Source organism: Vespula vulgaris, chromosome 12, assembly GCF_905475345.1.
Source record: "Vespula vulgaris chromosome 12, iyVesVulg1.1, whole genome shotgun sequence".
Taxonomy (NCBI): domain Eukaryota; kingdom Metazoa; phylum Arthropoda; class Insecta; order Hymenoptera; family Vespidae; genus Vespula; species Vespula vulgaris.
This window is the reverse complement of record NC_066597.1, coordinates 4,966,202-4,988,198: the sequence shown is the minus strand read 5'-3', so window position 1 is coordinate 4,988,198 and position 21,997 is coordinate 4,966,202. Positions and strand designations below refer to the sequence as shown.

Sequence of the window (21,997 nt, the reverse complement as noted above, 5' to 3'; positions counted from 1 at the left end):
AGTCGCATATATTATTTGATATAAAATTTAATTACGAAGTATATCAACAGTTTTATTCAAATTTATTGAATAAAATTATTTTTCTTTTCCTTTTAATTTTGAATTACTTTATTTTCTTCGGTTAACACAAACTTCATTGTCCGCCAATCACAATGAATATTTTGCATTATTCTCAGGGCTGTATAACAGTAAAGAGCAGTTGACATATCGTAGTTTTCTTATGGATCAAAAAATTGCATTATCAAAAAAATAAATTTATTAAAAAAAATATATTGTCAATTCATGTCTCATATTTAACATAAACTTCATTTCTAATTTGGAAAATTGTTTGTGTAAGTTTTATATAAAATTCAAATTTTAGGACGTAAGAGAATCAAGTCACGCGATAGCTTGATTGAAACGCCTAGGAACTTCCGTTCTCGCTTGTCAGCTGATCAATCCTATTCCTGTCTGCTTGACTGTAATCGAAAATATGTCTGGAAAAGATAAACTTCCAATTTTCCCCTCTCGGGGGTAAGTATATTGTGAAAAAAATTTTATTATCATTATGGAAAAATTGTCTATTTAAAAACAGTCATTTCTATATTGCACTTGTTATAATTTTTTTCTATAACGACAAATTTTTCTGTCACTTATAAAATGGGTGTAACCCTATTTCAAAATACAGTATACTTATCAATCTTCAAGAATAAATTTTGAACGAAACAATTTTCCATTCTGTTAACTTTGCGATGATCTTTTGTTTACAAGTAATTTTACAAAACTGTCAATATTTTTAAATAATCACAATATATTATATTACAATTGACAGTCGCGAAATAAACATTCGTTAATATCAATATTCTCTCGTTGATTTTGACAAAATAATAACGATTTGATTTAACAAATACATTATTGTTTCTATTCAAGTGCACAGATGTTAATGAAATCACGTCTACAAGGAGCAACAAAAGGTCATGGGTTACTCAAGAAAAAGGCTGACGCGTTGCAGATGCGTTTTAGAATGATTCTAGGAAAAATTATAGAGGTAAAATTAAATGAAATTATAAAATAAATGTATTATATTATATAAAATCATATTATATAAAATAATACTGTATATGTATTTCAAGTTATAATATATATTCTTTGATGTAATATCCTGTTGCTTTTTTCTAGACAAAAACTCTTATGGGAGAAGTAATGAAAGAAGCTGCCTTTTCTTTAGCCGAAGCAAAATTTGCTACTGGTGACTTTAATCAAGTTGTTCTACAAAATGTCACCAAGGCACAAATTAAGATTCGTTCAAAAAAGGACAATGTCGCTGGTGTTAATCTTCCAGTATTTGAATCGTATCAAGACGGTAGCGATACTTATGAGTTAGCTGGATTGGCTAGAGGTGGACAGCAATTAACGAAACTAAAGAAAAACTATCAGAAAGCAGTTAAATTATTAGTAGAATTGGCATCTTTACAAACAAGTTTTGTAACCCTAGATGAAGTCATTAAAATTACAAATCGTCGTGTAAATGCCATTGAACATGTTATCATTCCAAGAATCGAAAGAACTCTCGCATATATTATATCTGAATTAGATGAACTCGAAAGAGAAGAATTCTATCGTTTAAAGAAGATTCAAGATAAGAAGAAAATAGCAAAAACGAAGGTATATAAATTTTCTACAAAATATAAAGAACATCAAAGAAAATTATTTATATGATTTTTATAACAAATGTTTTTTTTTAGTCCGAGGCAGCTAGAGCAGTAATGATTGCTGCTGGTAAAGAATCAGAAGCGGCGAATATGTTGGACGAAGGAGACGAGGATTTACTCTTTTAAACTATGTACAGAGTACGTTCGTGCATATTTTATTATTAAGAATAAACCACGAAAATAAGTAGAAATATTTGAAAAAGCAAATCTTCGAAATGTCACGAAGTGCGATTTCATAGTTCGTTCTTGGTCAATAAGTTGCAACTCTAAAGAGACACAATTTCATTTGATGTAATCTTTGAGAAAGATAAACATTAACAATACCATCTCCTTGTTCATAGACCCATGCTAATATTTTAAAAATATATTTATAGAGTAAATCCGTATTATGACCGATATAAATGTTATTAATATTTTTTGATTATACTCTTAAAGAATTACTTGTACAGAATCTACTATTGTATAATTTCAAATTATTTTAGCAAGATCTAGTATTGTATATCTATCGCTATGCCAGCTTCTACTAGTATCTGTATTTTTTTAAAGTATTCCAAATACTGTTGTTGTTAATAAAGTTGATAAGGTATAAAAATAAATGTAGTTTGTGCATAATTTCACGGCGAGAAGAACAATCAGATTTGATAATTTCTCGTCAAATACTCGATAATATTTTATCATCAATAAAAAATATACATGTCAATATTATTTACCATCGCTAACGTTTATTGCATTATACTCTTACGACCCTCCCACGACCTCTTTAAATTCCATTAATTACGACGAGTACTAAATATAATTTAGCACCCTTATTAGCCTTAATTAAATCTTCGACAAAAAGACGGCTACAAATTTATTTATTAATAAATCGTTAAACGAAAAGCATGCGCATGGACATGATTTTAGATAGCTGTGAATTAACGACCTTTAAACTGTATAGAAAAAAAAAAAAAGAAAAGAAAAAAAAATAGAAAAAAAAAAAAGGAAATTATCGATTTTCCTCCTTGTAGAAAATTTGACCCTTTGGTAATAAAGACGTCATTACTTAGCTATTGTTTAATAATAATCGTAGGGAAGTGAACTTTCTTGAACTGGGTCAATCAATATATGAACCTTTTTCTCTCTCTCTCTCTCTCCTCATACGATACAACCCTCTTTAGTAACGGAGATGCGCGTGTGAAAATTCCTTTCAGTGCGCGTAAAATTTGTCCTCTGCCCAGCCCAAAGATGTCCGATAATTTAACAATTGCTGAGATCCCTGAGGATCGTTTCGCCGATGCTATTGATCATTTAAAATGGAACTTCTTCGCGGATGAACCATTGAATCATGCTGTTGGATTATGCAAAAAAGGAGAATCTCATTTCGAACTGGAGAGACATTGTCTATTGACTTTGAAGCAGGGATACTCCAGGATGCTAGTGACCGAAAATGGAACTGTAAGTTTATTCTCTATGACGATTGATTACACTCGAAGCGAATCTTTCTATTCCGTTCGTTCGAATGCGCCTATCCTTTCCCGCGGTTTTTTTTTAAATTACTCCTTCTAAATTTTCATACATAATATTTCTCCCCTAATTGATTTGCAACACGTTTGCGAAATTATTCGAAATAATTTGGTTTAGATATAGACTGTTGAAAGCAAAATATGAAAAAAGTTTTTTTTATAACAGATAGCAGGTATGGCTCTAAATGGTGTCTTGAACGAGGACGAGAGAGATGAAGCTAGTCGACGACTGGAAGAGATAGATGACGAACAATTTAAAAAGATTTTCGGACAACTCTATAAAGTCAACAAGAAGGTCAATTTATTTTGGAAATACAACGTGCAGGAATTATTCGAATGTCGTATTTTGAGCGTCGATGAGAATTTTCGCGGGAAAGGTCTGGCGAACGTTTTGATGTCGGATAGTCTTGAAGTTGCAAGGAAAGCTGGCTTCAAGGTAACGATACAGATAATAAATACTTGAAATGTTTTATATAAAAAATATAAAGCATTATGAATGTCGAATGGAATGAATTTTAAGTGTTTGTGTGTAAACGCATGTACTCACGAATGACTTGATGTCGTTAAGTGTTTACTTATAATTGAACTATTATTAGTGCAATTTTAAGCGACGCGCGACTTGTCATTTATATGTAATTAAAAAGGACGATTATAATATATCGATATTATAGTACGTTCGTTTAGCACTTACATATTTGTACGTGTGCCTCGACAACGATATTTTTTATCAAGTACGCATCTTTTTTTCTTGTTTCAGCATGTACTTCACTTAATATGCATGGGATGATTTTCATTTACAAAGGTGTAAATTACAAAATGCACTCGTTGTTGTCTTTTTCTGAAAGGTATCCTCGTTGTATAAAATTTCAATGAGGATTTGAATTTTTTATCAAACAAAATATTCCTATTTACGTTCGCAGGTATTCAAAGCCGATGCAACTGGTATGTATTCTCAAAAAGTTTGTTTAAAGCATGGCTTCCAAGTCGAAGCAGAGATTCCTTATACGGATCTTCCGGAGAACATCAGACCAGCTCCACCTCATCAAGCTGTAAAACTGATGGTAAAACTGTTGCATTAGATAGGTACCTTATCCTATGTAAAGTATATGTATCGTTGTGACAATAACAGTTCTTTAATATACTTGTTAGTGACGTAAAAAGATGCATATATGTCTATACAGTAATCAAGTGTGGAAAAGCTGAAACACGCATTTTGCTTAGAACGTATAAATCAATAATCCAAAAAAATCGGTTACTGCCCCTGGTCTATGTGTTCCAAGCAAAGTTATAAAAATTATAAACTCAACGATTCTAATAACAACTATTGACGATCGTTTTTACATTTTGTTGATTCAGGAACAACGTTAAAAAAATTGATTCCAATTCTGCTTAACAAAGGGGTTGCGTATGTAAAATGTCTATATATATATACATATATATATAATAAAATATCTATATATGAATCTGTTAAATATTATAAGAGATTATATCATAATGATGTATACATCACTAAAGACAATAGTCTGATGGAAAGTTATAATATATAAGCATGTAATGAAAAATTATTTGTTTTCTAATGTTTTCTAATACGAAAACGAAAGAAACAGTATATAACGTTTAACGTTTCGAAAAACAAACTTGCGTTTTCGTTGCAACCATTGGTGAAGCACGAGACACAGAACGTTTACATGATCTGTACATTTTATCTCTCGAACAAAACGAAAAATTTAATGTACAGTAAGATATACGAATACAAAAACGAATTACGATATGACGGGTCCACTTGCAAATAATTATACAAATTATGAAAAATGGTATTTTTGTCGGTGTCACGTGTTATGAGAAATATATACGTTATTTTGTAAGAATATCCGCCAAATAAAGTTTATAATAATTTATATCGCATGATGTATCCTTAGAATAAATTTTCCATTCCATTCTACATAATTATGGGTGGCTTTAAGCAAAAAACTAAAAGTTATGATGTTCGTTTTAATTTAAATAATAATTACATTTTTACAAAATGTAAATTAATTACAGTTAATGAAGCATATAGCTAGATATACAATAATACATATTCCATTTACATAGCCATAAATCATATAATCGAATAATAGACTTATTTTGAGCCACATTTAAAAATTAACTTGTGGTCTAAAGTGCTGTTGCAACTTGTTTGCTTTCAAACTTAATTTTAAAGTATATTTAGCTTGTATTTTTTGCATAAATTTAATATCTCTAGCTTTTTTAATAGCTATTTCCTTCTTTGTATCGGTCCATCCTAAAGCTTTATATTGCGATATTACATTACGTAGCTTATCATTTTTAGACATAGCAACAGTCCTATTTGGATTTAAACTCTGCTTGTAATATCTCATTAAAGACCGATGGCCAATCACATTACCAGATGGTAAAACTAGTTGGTAATCGGTATCATCTAGTTCGGGTATTTCAACTTCTGCATCTGGATCTGATGTCTCTACATCAGGATAACTAGAGGAGTAGTCGTAAAACTGTGCATACTCTACAAGTGCATCGCCCTCGTGCAACATTTTACAATGACCTTTGTCGATCATATGTGCCTTGACTGATTCGACACTTTGAAATGCTTTCCCTGTTTAAACATAATATTTATTTTACTACTTAATCAAATAAAATAAATTTTATAATTACCATACGAATAGATACACTTACCAGAATCGTTACACCAAATGCATGTGTAGTTAGCATATATTTTTTCTCCTAAATAAGTAAGCAAACCTTTGATATCTATACAATATTCCGGATCAGGTATGAAAAAGGAATGTGCCATTGTCATGTGTCTCAAATTTTGTACTATGGATCGACTGTGATGTTTACAAAACAAGCAATTATTATTCTTGATAGGATTATCTGTATCTTCAATCCATTCATCAGAATCTACAGATTCAACATCAGAATCAATATCCATATCATCTATAGTTCTTTCACTATGACTACCAATATCAGCTGTTTTAACAGTTGTAGCATTTGAGATAGAAGATATTACAGAAGCTGACAAAGCTGAGTCATCTACCGTACTTTCATCTTCGGAACCAGAGTGAGATATATCTAATTTCAATAATTTCTCTCTATGCTTCTTAGACGATAAATGATTTACATATTGATTTTTAGTACTGAATGTTTTACCACACACTCCACAATACATATTTTCTTCTAACGACTTATCATTTTGATTACGTTGGGCAATAACCCTCTTTTGAAAATCTTCTACCGTAACAGGAGGCAGATCTGCCACTTTTCTTTTTAAATTATATCTATGCCAGTCGGATTTATAATGTTGTCTCTGTATCTCGAGATCCTTAAACGCCACACGGCAGGTTATACACGTAAATGGCGAAGTCATGGTTTCTATTTCCTATATATACATAACAATATAAATTAAAAACTGTTACAAATAAATTATAATCTAGAATCTAACGTTAAAATATAACTCCAATATTACAAAAAAGATTATAATTTCTTCGCAATTATTTTTTTTTAAATATCTTATAGAAAATGGCACAGAAAAAGAAACATTAGAGAATCGAAATTTTTTATACGTATCTGCATAAGGCTATTGAACATTACAAACACTAACCTTTTCTGTGAGAGATAATATTTCAAGATATTTCACAATCATACGAAAATATGTATAATTACCGTCACGTACGTAGTAGTTGCTTATCAATTAACACTGAAGTTAGATAGAATAATATGCGAATCTTTTTTTCACTTCCCTTCTTAATTATATTCTACGCTGCATTGACAATATAAAAAAGAAATTACTTATAAATTTCAACTCTTATGCAAGTATAACGTTCTCACGACGAACGTCGATTGGAATATGCGTAGACGAAATTGGACGAAAGACGCAGAAGGATATCATTGTATATACACCACAATATATATATTCTATTATATATATGTATTTCTATATCAATAATCAGGGGCGTAACAAGTCAAATTTTAAAGCTGTCCAACACACAATATGTTTACAAAAATTTACATAAAAAATTTTCTTAATTACAACAACTCGCGAGCGTTTAGTGATTCAAAATCTTAAAGAACAATTTTGAAAGATTCTTTTGCGCGATATCATGCATCCTTTTATCCGTATTAAAGAATCTTATTGAATCTGTCATAATATTCTTCTTTCTATTTTAAGAGACAATTACGATGAAAAGGTTATGAAAAATGATGAAATTTCAAAGAGAATAAAAAAGCAAAAAAAAAAAAAAGAAATGAAAACACGATACTGCGAAAAAAGTAACGATGAATCGATGCAATTGCGAAAGAAATACAAAAAAAAAGAAAAAAGAAAAAAGAAAAGAAAAATAAAAAGAAACATATAAAGTTACGAGACCGGATAAGGAGAGACCGAAATTACAAGAGTTTTTCTTAAATCCTATTGGATAAAAAGAAAAGAGAGAGAGAGACAGAGAGAGAGAGAGAGAGAGAGAGAGAGAGAGAGAAAATAATCGAAGAATCGGATCAATCCGAAATGCCAATGTTAAAAAAGAACTAGAAGAAACTAGAAGGAGAAGACCAATGACGAAGCGATGTAAGCAAGCATGGCGGGTGTTGAGTGGGTGTGGGAGGTATAGCGAGGAAAGAAGAGTTAAGTGGTATATCGCCAGGGGGTGTCAAGGGTCGAATGACGGTCCTGGCGTTGCTCGAAGCTCGCAGTTGTATTCAGGCAGTAGTCGTCTAGTAAGTCGGAGCGTTTTTTTCAAAGGAACACGTTGTAAAGCAAGATACAAGAGAAGGAACACGATATATAATATAATAGATACAGAAAGAAGATAGCGTGAATCTCAACGTGTTTATAAGCGTTAGAGAATTACGAAGAGGTTACCATCCGTCGAAAGAAAGAAAGAGATAGATAGATAGATAGAGAGAGAGAGAGAGAGAGAGAGAGACAAAACTTATTCGAGCTGCATAAAAATTTGCGTTCCTCGTGGCGAATAAAAACCCGATATAAATTTTTCGCAGGAGAAGTTATCTAGAAAGGAGTCACGGTGATAGTAAGCAACAACGCCCTGATCGGATACGAGCGACGAGTGCTCGTCTAGAGTATATAAGAAAAAAAGAAGTTGAGAAAGAGGAGAACGACGACATTCTTGCGACGGTTCGTGATCGTTGAGGAAGAAAGAAGTACTAGCATTCTACGAGACATAACGACGAAGCTGGTGTACCCTTCGTTAGGGCAATCCATCTGTCTCGACGCTCAACGTCGCTGCGACTCATATTTTCACGCTAGAAGGCGGCCGTCCAGCAGGGCGATACCATTTTATATGACTTTTCTTCGACGACAAGGTAAGGATTTTCTTTCCTTATTTATTTATTTAACTATTTATTTATTTGTTCGTTCGTTCGTTATTTTCTTTACGCGAATCATTGGAGAAAGGCACGCACACACACACACACACACACACACATCGTTTTTCTCCTTATCGAGACTTGTCTTCCCCTTTACCCTCACCAATCCTCCCGCTCTCTAACCTTCTCTCTCTCTCTCTCTCTCTCTCTCTCTCTCTCTCTCTCTCTCTCTCTCTCTCTCTCTCTCTCTCTCTCTTTCTCTTACACACACGTCCTCTCGTCGAATGCTAATTTTAGCGATCAGCCATTTTGGAGACGAGAACGTGCACCGATTTGCGAGGCTCTCGTCTTTACGCGGAAATCGATGTTGCTTTCTCACTCTTTATCTTTTTAAAAGTACTCTTTTCTCTTTCTCTGTCTGTCTCTTTCTCTCTATCTCTCTCCTAACTCTTTCATCATCGCTCATTCTCGTGCTCTATTTCCCTTTATCTCTCTTTCTAGCACGCGCTAGTTAATCGCTTCCTCCTCTTCGTATACCAAAGATTTCTTCTTCCTCATTCGTTCTTCTTCTTCGTCTTCTTCTTTTTAATCTTCTTCGTCTTTTTCTTACGTACTCGCTTACTTACGTATATCGACGAGATCCGCTTTCGACTTTTGACGTAACACCTTTATATTTTTCTCATTGCTCGTAGTATACACATGTATGTATGTATGTATGTATGTATGTATGTATGTATGTATGTATTTATTTCTTGAAACCAGAAACATTCGCCTCGTGCTTTTATAACCACGTGTTTTTATCAACGATTATTCCGTTATAATAAAAATCACGAATATTATCTTGATAACGTTATCATCGTGTTAAGTTGTTTTCGTTTGCTATATACGAATATACAGTATCGTGTTTGAAATCAATGTTAATACTATTATTTAAAACACAATGAAAGAGGGTAAATAATTTTGATTAAATAGAAGAGGTTTTTTTTTACAAAAAATATATTTACGATATACAACGATCCTATATGTCTTTATCGTTTTCTTCTCTCTCTCTCTCTCTCTCTCTCTCTCTCTCTCTCTCTCTCTCTCTCTCCCTCTCTCTCTCCCTCTCTCTCTTTATTATTTTTTTTATATACAGTATAGTTTCAATCGCTAGTAGAGGTTAGAAAGTATCGAATTATAGAAATCGATTGTATACCAATCAAAAGTCTAGACGACGATTATTATCGAACGTGATACGATACGATGATGAGAGGAAGACATCGAATCACGATCACGAACACGATCATAGTTAGCAGTTTGTATGACCAAAGGAATTGCTTCGTCACTCTTTGTCATGGAAACAATGAAAACCAAATGCGTAACGTGAACGGCGATCGCCATTATTGGCTGAAATGAAAAATTCTACTATTTTAAATTCATTCTCGTGAAAGGCTTAGAAAGCATGTCATTGAATTTTCACTATTTTTATCGACGTTATATGTAAGTATTTACGTATGTACTATCTTAGATTACACTGTATTATTTTTTTTTTTTTTTGTTAATTTTCCTAACGGTATAGTGAAAAAAAATATTTACAGAATGAAGGTCATTTTGTCAGTATATTCAGTTAATTTGATATTTATTAGTAATTATTATCGTTTCGAAGCCTGATCATTTAATGGATAATAATCACATTTTAGATATGTAATCGATAAGACAAAAGCATTGTTAATAAAATTGTTCATTTTGGGAAATCATCGACGTAGCTCTATCGGTAAATATATTAGGTCACATTAAATTATTTCGATTTAAATTCGAGAACGTTGTATACGATTTTTGTATAAATAGGTGTATTTGCGTTTGATTATCATTGATTCAAGGTCTCACGTAATTACATTTTTTTCGTTTTCCTTTTTTTTTTGTTCTCCTTTTGTATATATTATCAATAAAAAAATGACGATGTTAATAAATATTCAATTTTCGATTTTTATTGATACCGTTCTATCGGTAAATAGGTTAGATCATTTCTAAACGATTTCAATTGAAATTCGAAAATATAAACGTATTAAAGCATTTGTTGTCTCTCGAATACCTGCTATGATCTCTTCAGATTTCATTAAAATAATCCGAATTTATTCGCAGATCGTTTTTGACTTATTTCGACACAACTCGTTTTCGTTCGATCGACATCGTATAAATATTATGTACGAAGTTATTTGCAAAGATATCGAGTCTGTTGTATTCGTTTACTCTTCGAGTAATAATTTCTCCATATCGTATAATTCCAATATAAGTTAACGGTGAAACATAATTTAACATTTTTAAATACATTGCAATATCTTATCTAATCTTATTGTTCACATATACATACATACATACATACATACATACATACATATATATATATATATGCAAACATTAAATTTACGCATTTTCGATAAGGTTAGAATTTTTTTAACCTTACAATTAGATAACTAGAGGTAGTTATTTATCTGAGAATATATAGACTCACTTTCGATATTCCAGTATGTACGTCATACATATATATTATTAGATACGTAGGGAGATATATTTATATATATATATATTATGTATATGTATTATATATATATATATATATATATATATATATATATATATATGCAAACGTTAAATTTACGCGTTTTCGATAAGGTTAGAATTTTTTTAACCTTACAATTAGATAACTAGAGAGTTATTTATTCGAGAATATATAGACTCACTTTCGATATTCAAGTACGTACATCATACACATATACATTATTAAATACATAGGGATGCGAGTACAATGAAATTCGCTTGAAGAAAATTAGAAAGGAAATATTTCTGCATGTTCGTACGTATAATAATTTCGAAACGATTTTATGAATCCACACGAATACGGCAAGAGCACGTTACAAAGTCATGTATAGAAATATGAAAACAGTCGAATTGGAAAGTTTGGCTGGCGAACCTTTCTCGTTATATCGTTCCAATGCAAATACACTTATATTAGGTGAGCATCCCTATATTCGATGTGCTTGTGGTTACAGAGAAGAGAAAATAGAGTTATGCATATGAGTAATGGTACTTATTTCTGGAACTGCGCTTATGCTATAATAACGCTATACCAAAGGATGAGGAGAATGTTTTAATAGGGTATCCTATTTTAATCAATCCAATATAAATATAAATATCGTTCAAAATTCAAATTGGAATCTTTCTTATTATATCGCGATTATTTTGATATCATATATATATTTTTCTTTCTTTTTTCTATTGAATTTTCAATACTTTGTACGTTAAAACTTATCTATATATAAATATTTAAATTATCGACATCTATAAATATATTGTAATAAATTATCAGTAAAAGGACAATAGGAACTTCAGCATTGTGCAATTCAAATAATGGAAGGTCAAATAACATGAAAAATCTATAAATTGTTAACAGTAGTTCGAGATAAAAAAGATCTAAATATAACAACAACTTCAATGTTAGGTGAGTCAAATATTGGAAGGTCAGTTAACAGGAAAGATTTTTAAATTGTTAACAGTAGTTAAATGTAAATATATATATATATATATTGTCAATGTAAATTCCATATTAACGTTAATCTCTTTAACGATTTAAATAGGATAATACGACTGTATATGTGTGTCTAATCATCGAAAAACTTTATTACAATTAATCCAATTTACAATCAAACAAAAAATTGCCTTTTATTACGATTCCCTTAGAAAGGGGAAATCTCGACATATCTAAAACTCAATCGAACCATGTAACGTCCCTAATACGATAAAAGACTAGAACGAGCTGACGAAAGAGCTATATATGTATGAGCTTTCACTCCCTGACTCGGATTATTTCTTTTTTTTTCTCTTCCTTTTTCTTTCCCCCTCTCTTTTTCTTTTTCTCTTGTTCTTTTCTCTTTTCATTATCTGTAACATAAGATGGCCTGCTTTGACCCTTAAGTATGCGCAGAGACTGTTGATAGCGATGCAAAATAATACTCTTCGATCGATACGGCAGTGGTTCTCAAAAGAGAATTTCGAAGTAGAAACTTTACAAAAGAAAAAAGAAAATAAAGAAATAAAGTTTCATTACGAACATAGAACTATGAACAAACTTCGTTACTTCGACTATGAAACGAAACGTTGTTTTTATATAAAATATCTTTTATGAGAGAATACGATCAATTTGGTATATTATATAATATAAGCATGTAAATTAATTGATATCGAGTTTCGGGTTAAGTTCACTGATGAAAATAAGAAGGAGAAGAGGAAGAGAGAGAGAAAAGTAGAAGGAAGGAGAGGGAGAGGGAGTGAGAAAGAGGGGGAAAAAGAGAGAGAGAGGTTTCAAAGTCTCTTGAATATCAGCGAAAACAAATTTTCCGTTTAGATTTTTGTCGAAAATATGTTAAAAACTAAATACATTAAAGATAAATTTTTCGACTAGGTTGTTTGTATGTCTAAACATTGATATATGTATACATGCATATTTATACGAATGAATATATATACTTATACGAAATAATTCTTGTGTTTAAAGTAATGAGTAATTGCGAATAATTACATTGTCTCGTACTAACATTTCGATAGAGTTAACATCGTCGGTCAATGATGACAGAGTTATACAGGAAGTTTTGTAAAACTATACTGCGTTGTACTAATGCTGTTATTGTTAAATAAGCGACGTATACCTTCGTACAAACGATCAAATATTAGATATCCTGAATATATTTCAATCTTTAATCAAGAAAATGATGTAGATCGAAGAAGTTTGTTTTTAAAAGTCCGATCGTCCACGCGTACACAGCTAAAGAAATAAACGTTTCTAACTATCGGTAGAATAATTAGTATATCGTTGCATAAATTTTGTTCCTATAATAACGGAGAGAGGGTTTAACGTCGTATCAATTCCTTCGAGCAGAAAGATAAATACACGTTCGTCGATCGAATGTCGCATGTACATTCATACACGGAGAAAAAAATCAGCTTGAACAGCTGATGCAACAATATACGTACTTACATTTGTAAGTTTTTTCAAGTTCGAACGGAAGTATATTATCTCAATTTATAAACAAAAAAAAAAGACCAATCGATATATATTTTTTATAGATCTTTTTTATTTTTATTTATTTATTTATTTATTTTTCATTACAAAGAGGCAAAAAGGTCGTTATTTTCCGTTTATTTACACGAGTTATTAATTCGACATTTGATAAATGAATATTCAACAAGTAATTTTGTATGTGTGTGTGTATGTTTTATTGATTTTTCGAGCAGCTAACGAATTCAAATTTATGATCGACGTTAAAAAAGAGAAAAATAATATGATGACCTATAAAATCTTGGTCTTTCCTTTTTTTTTTCTTTTATAAACAACGTGGTGTTGTTATATAAAAAAAAGAAGGAAAAGAATACATGATCTTATACGACTTGCGAGGTTACTTTCTCCGAATTCATTGCAAACCTTATGCGCGCAAGTATGTCAGCCTTTCGAATATCGTTGCGAACAAGTTTCATTGTACATTTATCTTAGATTTATCAGTAAATAAACGTACATAGTGAAGAATCCAAACGAGTACGAAATGCATACATCTATATCAGATTTCTAGCGATAAATTTTTATTTCTCATTCTCATGCGGATCTTTTAGAAATCGAAAGTTGAGTTACAAAGAAACGTGTTAATTATTTTCAATCTTCGTTTTTAAGAAAAATCCATAATATTTTTCAGCATAAAAATCATATAAATAAGATCTTCTATTATAGTATATATAAAACGAGAAGAAAGTAAATTATTGGACCAATAAGTAATATCAAGAGTTGTAGTATTTTACGTTTAAATAAAACAGTGACAACGCCTAAATAAATAATATTAATATAACGGCAATAATAAATTATTGAATATTGGACAATTAGTCATTTCGAAAATTTCAATAATTTATATCTAAATAAATAACACTAGTATAACGACAATAATAAATAATAAGACTGGCCAATTAGTAATATCCAAATTTTATCTAAATATAAACTTATCTAAATATTTAAAAAATCCCGATAATACTTATCGGTTAACCTTTTATATTTTACATACACATATACATATAAAGATATTTACTTATTGCAAAGATGGAAAAAAATGTCTTAAAATCGTTGTTGCATACATTGTACGTACAATGGGACTGGTGCACAATATCGAACGGTGGTACATAGCTTTGAGCATAATCGTCTTGCGCACCTGCGTTTACCTTGAACTTTGCTGCATCCGTTCCGGTTCCTCCTCTATCGTACTGAAACAGCCAGGGGCACATGAGAATTATATTATAGCGTTAAGCGTAACGCTACAGATAAGAATAACATTTGCATCGCCTTTGTAAAATATACAAATGATAAATTCGAACGAACTATATATATCTACATATTTCATGTATGTGCGTAAAAGTATTTCTATTTGTTAATAAACAAAATGAAAATTCATTCGCGGCGCAAGTAACAATAGTAGTTCGTTAGGGAGAAAGTTATAATTAACATTGTTCGATTCGATTTCAATTTATACTTAAGTTCGACACGTGATAACGTTATCATCAACCAAGAGTGATTTAAATGCCTGGATGATAAAGTTCCACCCACTCGAATAAACTTGTTATTATTTTACCCTCAAAGCCTCTCTCTCTAACATAGAAATATCAAGCAATTATCCCAAGAGATAATTATATACAAGTGATCTATTTTCATCATCAGGAAATTCGTGTCTAGTATACTTAGAGATTAAAATCTCCACTTTGTTTTTCTATGATTAGAAGCGTATGATTAGATATAATAAAAACAATGACCCACCATGTAACGTCATATAAAAGATAAAAAAAAATTACCTATTTCATCACACAGAAAGAGAGAGAGAGAGAGAGAGAGAGAAATTTCGAAGAGAATTCTTCTTTCAAAATCGACTAAAAAGAAGAGTAAATAAGTGCCATCATCCATGCGTTGCTAACGACATCGATCGTGGACACTTAACCTCAGCGGATGCTAACAACCCCATTCTCGTGGCCGACATAACTATTTTTTTTCTCTCTTTTTCTCACTATAGTTTAGTATACATTCTTCGAATTCCTATTACGTAGAGATCAATACCCGAGTTTTTGATACTTGACAATGAGAAACGATCAACGTTCTTCTATTTCTCTCTCTCTTTCTTTCTCTCATTCTCACGAAGAGTATATGAAAGTATACTTGAGGCATACTTTATGAGAAGATCTTCAAGAGAACGACCTTGCCCGAAGGTTGACCGATCTTTCGTTAGGAAAAGTCAATCCGATATACATCTTCCTCTCAACAATTCTCTGTTTCTCTACGTTCGAGCATAGAAAAAAAGAGAGAGAAAGAGAGACAGAGAAAAAGAGAATATGCGTGTGTATGTGTATGAGGACGGCGTTGGCCGATCGGTCGTCGCGGTGCTCGATCAATATGCTCCGTTTTCCCGCATCGAGGACGCCTGCGCGGCCATCGGAGCCGAGCCGCAAGGTAGGCCGATCCGGGAGCCGAGAGAGCCACGAGTACGCACGACAACGGTGACTCGAGTTACAGTGAGGAGCTAGAGCAAGCTAGAGAGTTAGACGAGCAAGTAGCAGTACCGCCACCAGCAGCACCAGCACAAGTACCAGTACCAGTACCAGTACCAGTACCAGCAACAGCAATAGCAGCAGCGGCAGCGGCAGGAGAAATAGCAGCAGCAAGAGAACAACAGCAACGGCAGTAACAGAATCAACGTAGACGAAACGATTATAATACGGGGTTGTATCCTCCGCACGTACGGTGTGTGTATGTGCGTGTGCGAGTGTATTGAGAAGAGATTTAGCAGCAGGCTCCATCGCCAGCACATTGACAACTTCTTTCTCGAAGTTGGAACGTCGACGATTGTCTACGAAAAAAGACGAGAGACGTCCTTTCTCTAATTATTTCTCTCTCTCTCTCTCTCTCTCTCTCTCTGTATCTCTCTATTGAGAGCTGAGCTTGCTTTCTCGCTCTCTCTCTCTCTCTTTCTCTCTCTCTTTCTCTCATCTCTCTATTTATCTCTCTCTTTCTATTTCTCTTCTTTCTCTTTTTCTCTCTTTCTCTCTTTCTTTCTCTCTCTCTCTCTCTCTCCCTCTCTCTCTCTCTCTCTCTCTCTTTTATGTTACTCTTCCTATTTCTCTCTCTTACTATCTTTCTCAATCTTTTTTTATTCTGATCCACTCCGTGAATCCTATTTTCGCGTTTGGAAAACGCAAATAGCCTAATCGTTGGTTCAACGTCGGGCCGGGTCCAGCAGCGAGAAAGATCGCATCCTCACCAACGGCAGCAACAGCAACTGTCGCAAATCACGACTTATGCGTCTATACCGAGCAGGTAACTTCTTCGATCTCGAATCCACCATCGTCGACCCCAATAACATAGCACTCACTGTCGTTTCTCATGCCTCCTACTTTGCTATTTCTTTTTTTTTTCTCTTTCTCTCTGTATTTTCATGTATATGTATCGTTCTTCGATCGAAGCAACCATCCTCACCCTCTTCCTCTTTCTCTTCTTTCTTCTTCTTTTTCTTCTTCTTCTTCTTCAGAGTACATACATATTTACTTGACCTGTCGTTGAATTTTGTTATCCAAAAATTTCAAAGGATCTTGCTTGGAAAGGACCGATTGATGTTCACAGCATCCCTGTGATGATTTCTCAGACGACAGGCGATTATATCGTATCTACGATATCGATCTAAGGAATAACACGTCGATATAAACTCTCTTCCGTATTTCGATAACATGGATATCATAGTAGATATAATATGGAATAGCAAATATTCAATAAAATGATATCTTCTTTTTCTTTCGTCTTAGAACAAATCAAATACTTATCTTCGTTCTTATGTATTTTGTTTCTTTTTTCTTTTTTTTTATGCGTATATATATATATGTATGTATATACGTGTGTATGTATGTATGTATGTATGATGTATGTATGATGTATGTATGATGTATGTATGTATGTATGTATGTATGTATGTATGTATGTATGTATGTATGTATGTATGTATGTATGTATGTATGTGTAATAGGGCACGCTTTAAAATCTTTTGTATTATTTAATTAACAAATAATATCTCCTTTAATGAAAATAACGAATTTATCGTTCATTTGATTAACGTCGAGAACGTCGTAATTGCATATGATCGATCGATATAAAATAGCGACTCCTCCGACTATTGTCCTTGTCACGTTTACACGAGAGACCTGTCTGAGAAGTTGTAAGTGCTATTGTTTGATGTTTCAATTTATTACATTCGAGATGATAAAATTACATTTAAACTTCTATTATTATTCCTATTATTATTATTATTATTATTACTATTATTAAAATGATAATTATTATTAAGAAATTATGTCGAATACTCTATACGAGTCGATAAAATTTATTCATTTAGTATACATTTAAGAACATCGAGTTAATGGAAAAATCCAAAATACCCGAAATATACATATACATAAATATATACTATCGATACGCGTATACGTATGAACGATCCTTTAAGAACAAGATAAATCTTTCGATCATTGACTACGAGGAAATTACATTCGTCTGTTATGGTTTCATTTGTTCTTCTTTCCTAATAAACATGAAGTTCAGTTTATCACGTATTTCTCATCCGTCTCCTTCGAACCTTTCTCCGGTAATCAACGAATTTCATTAACGGACGTGTCCGTGTTTGATCTTTGCTATGATGATCCTGGCATGGCCTGCGTTTCTTGGAAATCATTCAGATAATCGTTAATGAGTCGATTGATAAATGAGTCAAACAGTGATTACTTATTGTCCCAAAATCCGAAACGAACATATCCGTGAAGACTAAAGAAAAGAAGAAAAAAAAAATGAATGAATCATGAAAATCTTAACCGATGTTTCATTGCCCGAGAACTTTTAGCAGACCCTCATTTACAAGTCATCGAGACGAATGGACAAAGGATACTATCGAAAAGAAAAAAAGCTGCTCGACACACTTCCGTTTATACTTCATTAATACGCTTGTTTAAGTAAAATAGAAAAATCCTGTTTGGGTATTCATAAAACGGTCTGATATGTCATTGAATGATGCGACACTTTGGTTCGTTTCTCCTTTGAGAAGAACTGATTAGAAAGCTAGGTATTTTGTTATCGACTTTTTCCATTTTCTTTTACCCTGTATCTAAGAGTATGGAATAAAAGAAACGTATTTTAACGTTATCAAAGGGAAAGAATACGCGACGATTGATCATCGTTCGTTTAAAGGCTGCTCGTTCGTTAATTTTTTGTCTCTCTTTTTTTTTTGTTTACAGAAACATCCAGGATATCATCCAGAGAGAAAGGATCGGTGTACAGGAAAGGCGGCGGTAGTAGGACATCGTCCAAACGGTTTACAAACGGCAGCACCATCTCGTTCGTTCGGTGCAATCCTTTGGTAGGATCAAGCGGTGAATCGATCGCACCAACCTGGTTCCCAGGGATTCTTAAAGGCACGAGAAACGGACAGGCAGCGTGTATGATCATTGAAGAATATCCCCCTCTGCCCATCAAACCGAGGCAAAATCCGCATCAAGATACCACCCATCGATTTTTAAATCATCTGGTCCTGCCTAAACACAGGACCTCAAAATTTTCCAGGTTTGTAGAGAGATAAAGAGAGGAGGAGGAGGGGGAGGGAGGAGAAAGAGAAAGAGGGAATAAAATTTGTAAGCTTTCGTTTTGGTATAAATATAAGTATCACATCGTGACATTGGTTTTAATTCGACAGTAATAGGCATCGGAAGTTACAACCGTTCAGAGAAACGTGACTATCGTCAGCGGGTAGAGCGGCATACCTTACCGCGGACAACGAAAACCACCCTGACTCGACACGTTACGAGCTACCATCGGGTAGCAATTGCTTGGCAACGTCGCTACACAGCAATCAAACTGCCGCTGGGAAACGTGAGAAGGAGGAGATCTAGAAGAACAAGGACGAAGACGTTACCCACTTGAACTTGGAGGGAAGGGCTAAAAGATTAAAGATAATCCATCCGAGAGCGATTCTAAAACGGGCCGTTCGAACGATCAAGCTTCGTAGATCAAGCTTTTATCACGATTCACCGTAAGGTATTCACAACGACGGCTCATAGGAGGTTACTTCCACTGGGGAGGCTTCTGAAGCTTTTACTGCGCAGGAAAACAAAACATCTATCAGAATGGGGAGCGTTAACGTTAACCGTAACGTTAGTGATGCGTTCTATCGTTACAAAATGCCACGGATTCAAGCCAAAGTCGAGGGTAAAGGTAATGGCATAAAAACCGTCGTGGTCAACATGGTTGACGTTGCCAAAGCTATTGGAAGACCCGCTACTTATCCGACCAAATACTTTGGATGCGAACTTGGCGCGCAAACTCAATTCGATTTTAAAAATGAAAGATTCATAGTAAACGGCTCCCACGATGCTACCAAACTGCAAGATCTGTTAGATGGATTTATCAGAAAATACGTACTTTGTCCAGCTTGCGACAATCCGGAAACCGAACTGATGGTCAGTTCCAAGAAGGGAACCATCTCGCAAAGATGCAAAGCTTGCGGTCATCACGGCTTACTCGAGAGCAATCATAAACTTAACACTTACATCTTGAAAAATCCGCCCAGTTTGAATCCCGCGGTACAAGGCAGCTCGCTCACCGAAGGAAAACGTGGGAAACGTTCGAAACGTACCAACGGCGAAACCACTGCTACGACCAATGGTGATCGCTCGGGATCTCCGGAAAACGAAACCAATTCTGCGGACATCGTGGTCGAGGTTCCGGAAAAGATCGCTGATAATGAACAAGACGATGACAAGTGGGCCGTTGACGTATCGGAGGAAGCGGTTAGAGCTCGTCTTCAAGATTTGACCGACGGGGCAAAGGGCATGACGATTAGCGACGATCTTGATAAGACTGAAAAAGAAAGAATGGATATGTTTTACAAACTAGTTAAATGTCGTCGTGATGCTGGACAATTGGACAACCATAAAGAATTAATTACAGAAGCTGAACGCTTAGAGATCAAAACGAAAGCACCTTTAATCCTGGCAGAATTACTTTTCGATCAGTCGATCGCTTCTCAGGCCAAAAAGTACCGTGTGTTGCTACTTCGTTTTACCCATGATGATATCAAAGCGCAGAAGTATTTGATCAGAGGAATCGAGCAAGTGATAGCTCTGCACAAAGATGCTCTGATGCCAAAAGTTCCTGGTATTCTGAAGGTATTATTTGATTTATATTAATTAACGTTCCTTTCAAAAACCATGTATTTAATTCTATCGACGACTCTGCACGATACTTTTTTTTTTGTTTGCTTTCTTTTTTGTTTTGATCTCACGTATGTGCATTGTACACTTTGAAAATCCTTTTTCCTTGTTTCCTTTTTTTGATTTGTTTTATCCACTTAAATGAAGATGTCGGATCAAAAGTGACTCGAGATAGGTCTAGAGAAAAATTTGTGTTATCATGTAAAATAGTTATGTCATAGTGCAAACGGTTAATACAGTTTTATCATTTGTTTCGTTAGCTTTTCTATGACGCCGATATATTAGAAGAGAAAGCCTTGTTGGAGTGGTCAAGCAAAGTTAGCAAAAAATATGTGTCGAAAGACTTATCTCAAGAAATACACGATAAAGCAGCTCCGTTTTTAACGTGGTTAAAAGAAGCGGAAGAAGAGGAATCAGAATCTGATGAGGAAGATGACGATTTAGAAGTGGGTGATATTGATAACGATGTATGTTTTCTTTGTAAGTTTACTTCGATTACGAAAGATTTGTTTATTTTGCAGATTGAATACGATGATCGTGCAAAACAGTCATTTAAACCGCAGCAATCACCACCTGCTTCAACGAAGCCTGTTGAAAATGATTCTGACGAAGAGGGTGATTTCGATATCGATGCCATTTAAAAAGGAAAATATGCTTTGTTGTCGGACATGAGAGTGTGAAAAAAAAAGAGTATATGTCTGATATGAATAATCATTTTCTGTAGGATACAAAGAGTCGCGATTCAATGCAATGTCAGATCCTGTATAGAATTTTCTTAATTTAGGCCAAACAGAAGCAGTTACAATGCCATTATATCTAAAGAAATTTTATCTATTTTAAAGTTTAACATTTATCTGTATAACAGTAATATTTTTTGTTTTTTTTTTTAATCATTTGATTATACTGATTACTATGTCATTACGTCTAATTATTATTCCACGAGATCGGTGAGATGCTCTTACAATTTAATATATGCATCACTTTCAGAATGGAAACATTTATAGTTTTTAATCATTATTGAAAAAAAAGAAAAAAAGAAAAAAAAAGAAGAAAAAAAAGTTGGCCTGCTAAAAGCGTTCTCTATTGTATCGATTTACTATTCTGATAATAATTATTCAAATAAATATCGTTTATTGCAATCACCTTTCTTCAATTATTTCATTTTAA

The 21,997-nt window shown here is 33.4% G+C and overlaps 5 protein-coding genes across 9 annotated transcripts; 4 read left to right on the top strand and 1 right to left on the bottom strand.

The window, feature by feature from the left end:
* Nucleotides 1-262: 262 nt before the first annotated feature.
* Nucleotides 263-2,396, top strand: LOC127067889 (V-type proton ATPase subunit D). Its single transcript, XM_051003288.1, has 4 exons — nt 263-513; nt 910-1,027; nt 1,159-1,644; nt 1,725-2,396. The coding sequence occupies exons 1-4, from the start codon at nt 473-475 to the stop codon at nt 1,815-1,817; spliced, it is 738 nt and encodes a 245-aa protein (XP_050859245.1). The 5' UTR covers nt 263-472; the 3' UTR covers nt 1,818-2,396.
* Nucleotides 2,397-2,780: 384 nt separating this feature from the next.
* Nucleotides 2,781-5,091, top strand: LOC127067888 (arylalkylamine N-acetyltransferase 1-like). 2 transcript variants are annotated; one of them, XR_007782779.1, is made up of 4 exons: nt 2,829-3,125; nt 3,360-3,629; nt 3,951-4,038; nt 4,114-4,261. XR_007782779.1 is itself a non-coding variant. In XM_051003287.1 (3 exons), the coding sequence occupies exons 1-3, from the start codon at nt 2,796-2,798 to the stop codon at nt 4,270-4,272; spliced, it is 759 nt and encodes a 252-aa protein (XP_050859244.1). In that variant the 5' UTR covers nt 2,781-2,795; the 3' UTR covers nt 4,273-5,091. The 2 variants fall into 2 exon arrangements, 1 of the variants encoding a protein (XP_050859244.1); XM_051003287.1 differs by lacking the exon at nt 3,951-4,038 and having other exon boundaries at nt 2,781-3,125; nt 4,114-5,091.
* A 79-nt stretch (nt 5,092-5,170) lies between these two features.
* On the bottom strand, nt 5,171-7,423 carry LOC127067886 (cytoplasmic 60S subunit biogenesis factor ZNF622). Of its 2 annotated transcripts, none has more exons than XM_051003283.1 (3): nt 6,813-7,423; nt 5,888-6,590; nt 5,171-5,807 (listed from the first exon to the last, which is right to left on the bottom strand). In XM_051003283.1, exons 1-3 carry the CDS (start codon nt 6,852-6,854, stop codon nt 5,329-5,331), a joined length of 1,224 nt encoding a protein of 407 aa, XP_050859240.1. In that variant the 5' UTR covers nt 6,855-7,423; the 3' UTR covers nt 5,171-5,328. The 2 variants fall into 2 exon arrangements, with proteins under 2 accessions (XP_050859240.1, XP_050859241.1); XM_051003284.1 differs by having other exon boundaries at nt 6,875-7,418.
* Nucleotides 7,424-7,796: 373 nt separating this feature from the next.
* Nucleotides 7,797-19,463, top strand: LOC127067893 (uncharacterized). Of its 3 annotated transcripts, none has more exons than XM_051003293.1 (4): nt 7,797-7,924; nt 8,207-8,530; nt 18,860-19,184; nt 19,315-19,463. In XM_051003293.1, exons 2-4 carry the CDS (start codon nt 8,509-8,511, stop codon nt 19,352-19,354), a joined length of 387 nt encoding a protein of 128 aa, XP_050859250.1. In that variant the 5' UTR covers nt 7,797-7,924; nt 8,207-8,508; the 3' UTR covers nt 19,355-19,463. The 3 variants fall into 3 exon arrangements, with proteins under 3 accessions (XP_050859250.1, XP_050859251.1, XP_050859249.1); XM_051003294.1 differs by adding an exon at nt 16,791-16,904 and having other exon boundaries at nt 7,811-8,530; XM_051003292.1 differs by having other exon boundaries at nt 7,825-8,530.
* A 281-nt stretch (nt 19,464-19,744) lies between these two features.
* On the top strand, nt 19,745-21,969 carry LOC127067885 (eukaryotic translation initiation factor 5). Its single transcript, XM_051003282.1, has 3 exons — nt 19,745-20,785; nt 21,091-21,276; nt 21,352-21,969. The coding sequence occupies exons 1-3, from the start codon at nt 19,745-19,747 to the stop codon at nt 21,469-21,471; spliced, it is 1,347 nt and encodes a 448-aa protein (XP_050859239.1). The 3' UTR covers nt 21,472-21,969.
* The last annotated feature ends 28 nt before the right edge of the window (nt 21,970-21,997 follow it).

Excerpts from the sequence above, each read along its gene's own strand:
- LOC127067893 (XM_051003293.1), top strand. The coding sequence starts at position 8,509 with ATGACTTTTCTTCGACGACAAG. Across the intron at positions 8,531-18,859 it reads GACTTTTCTTCGACGACAAG|AAACATCCAGGATATCATCC; the intron begins GTAAGGATTTTC and ends TTTTGTTTACAG. Across the intron at positions 19,185-19,314 it reads AGGACCTCAAAATTTTCCAG|TAATAGGCATCGGAAGTTAC; the intron begins GTTTGTAGAGAG and ends TTAATTCGACAG.
- LOC127067885 (XM_051003282.1), top strand. The coding sequence starts at position 19,745 with ATGGGGAGCGTTAACGTTAACCGTAACGTTAGTGATGCGTTCTATCGT. Across the intron at positions 20,786-21,090 it reads AAGTTCCTGGTATTCTGAAG|CTTTTCTATGACGCCGATAT; the intron begins GTATTATTTGAT and ends TTGTTTCGTTAG. Across the intron at positions 21,277-21,351 it reads AGGAAGATGACGATTTAGAA|ATTGAATACGATGATCGTGC; the intron begins GTGGGTGATATT and ends TTTATTTTGCAG.
- LOC127067888 (XM_051003287.1), top strand. The coding sequence starts at position 2,796 with ATGAACCTTTTTCTCTCTCTCTCTCTCTCCTCATACGATACAACCCTC. Across the intron at positions 3,126-3,359 it reads TAGTGACCGAAAATGGAACT|ATAGCAGGTATGGCTCTAAA; the intron begins GTAAGTTTATTC and ends TTTTTATAACAG. Across the intron at positions 3,630-4,113 it reads CAAGGAAAGCTGGCTTCAAG|GTATTCAAAGCCGATGCAAC; the intron begins GTAACGATACAG and ends TTACGTTCGCAG.
- LOC127067889 (XM_051003288.1), top strand. The coding sequence starts at position 473 with ATGTCTGGAAAAGATAAACTTCCAATTTTCCCCTCTCGGGG. Across the intron at positions 514-909 it reads CCAATTTTCCCCTCTCGGGG|TGCACAGATGTTAATGAAAT; the intron begins GTAAGTATATTG and ends TTTCTATTCAAG. Across the intron at positions 1,645-1,724 it reads AGAAAATAGCAAAAACGAAG|TCCGAGGCAGCTAGAGCAGT; the intron begins GTATATAAATTT and ends GTTTTTTTTTAG.
- LOC127067886 (XM_051003283.1), bottom strand. The coding sequence starts at position 6,854 with ATGATTGTGAAATATCTTGAAATATTATCTCTCACAGAAAAG. Across the intron at positions 6,591-6,812 it reads TATTATCTCTCACAGAAAAG|GAAATAGAAACCATGACTTC; the intron begins GTTAGTGTTTGT and ends ATGTATATATAG. Across the intron at positions 5,808-5,887 it reads CATTTGGTGTAACGATTCTG|GGAAAGCATTTCAAAGTGTC; the intron begins GTAAGTGTATCT and ends ATGTTTAAACAG.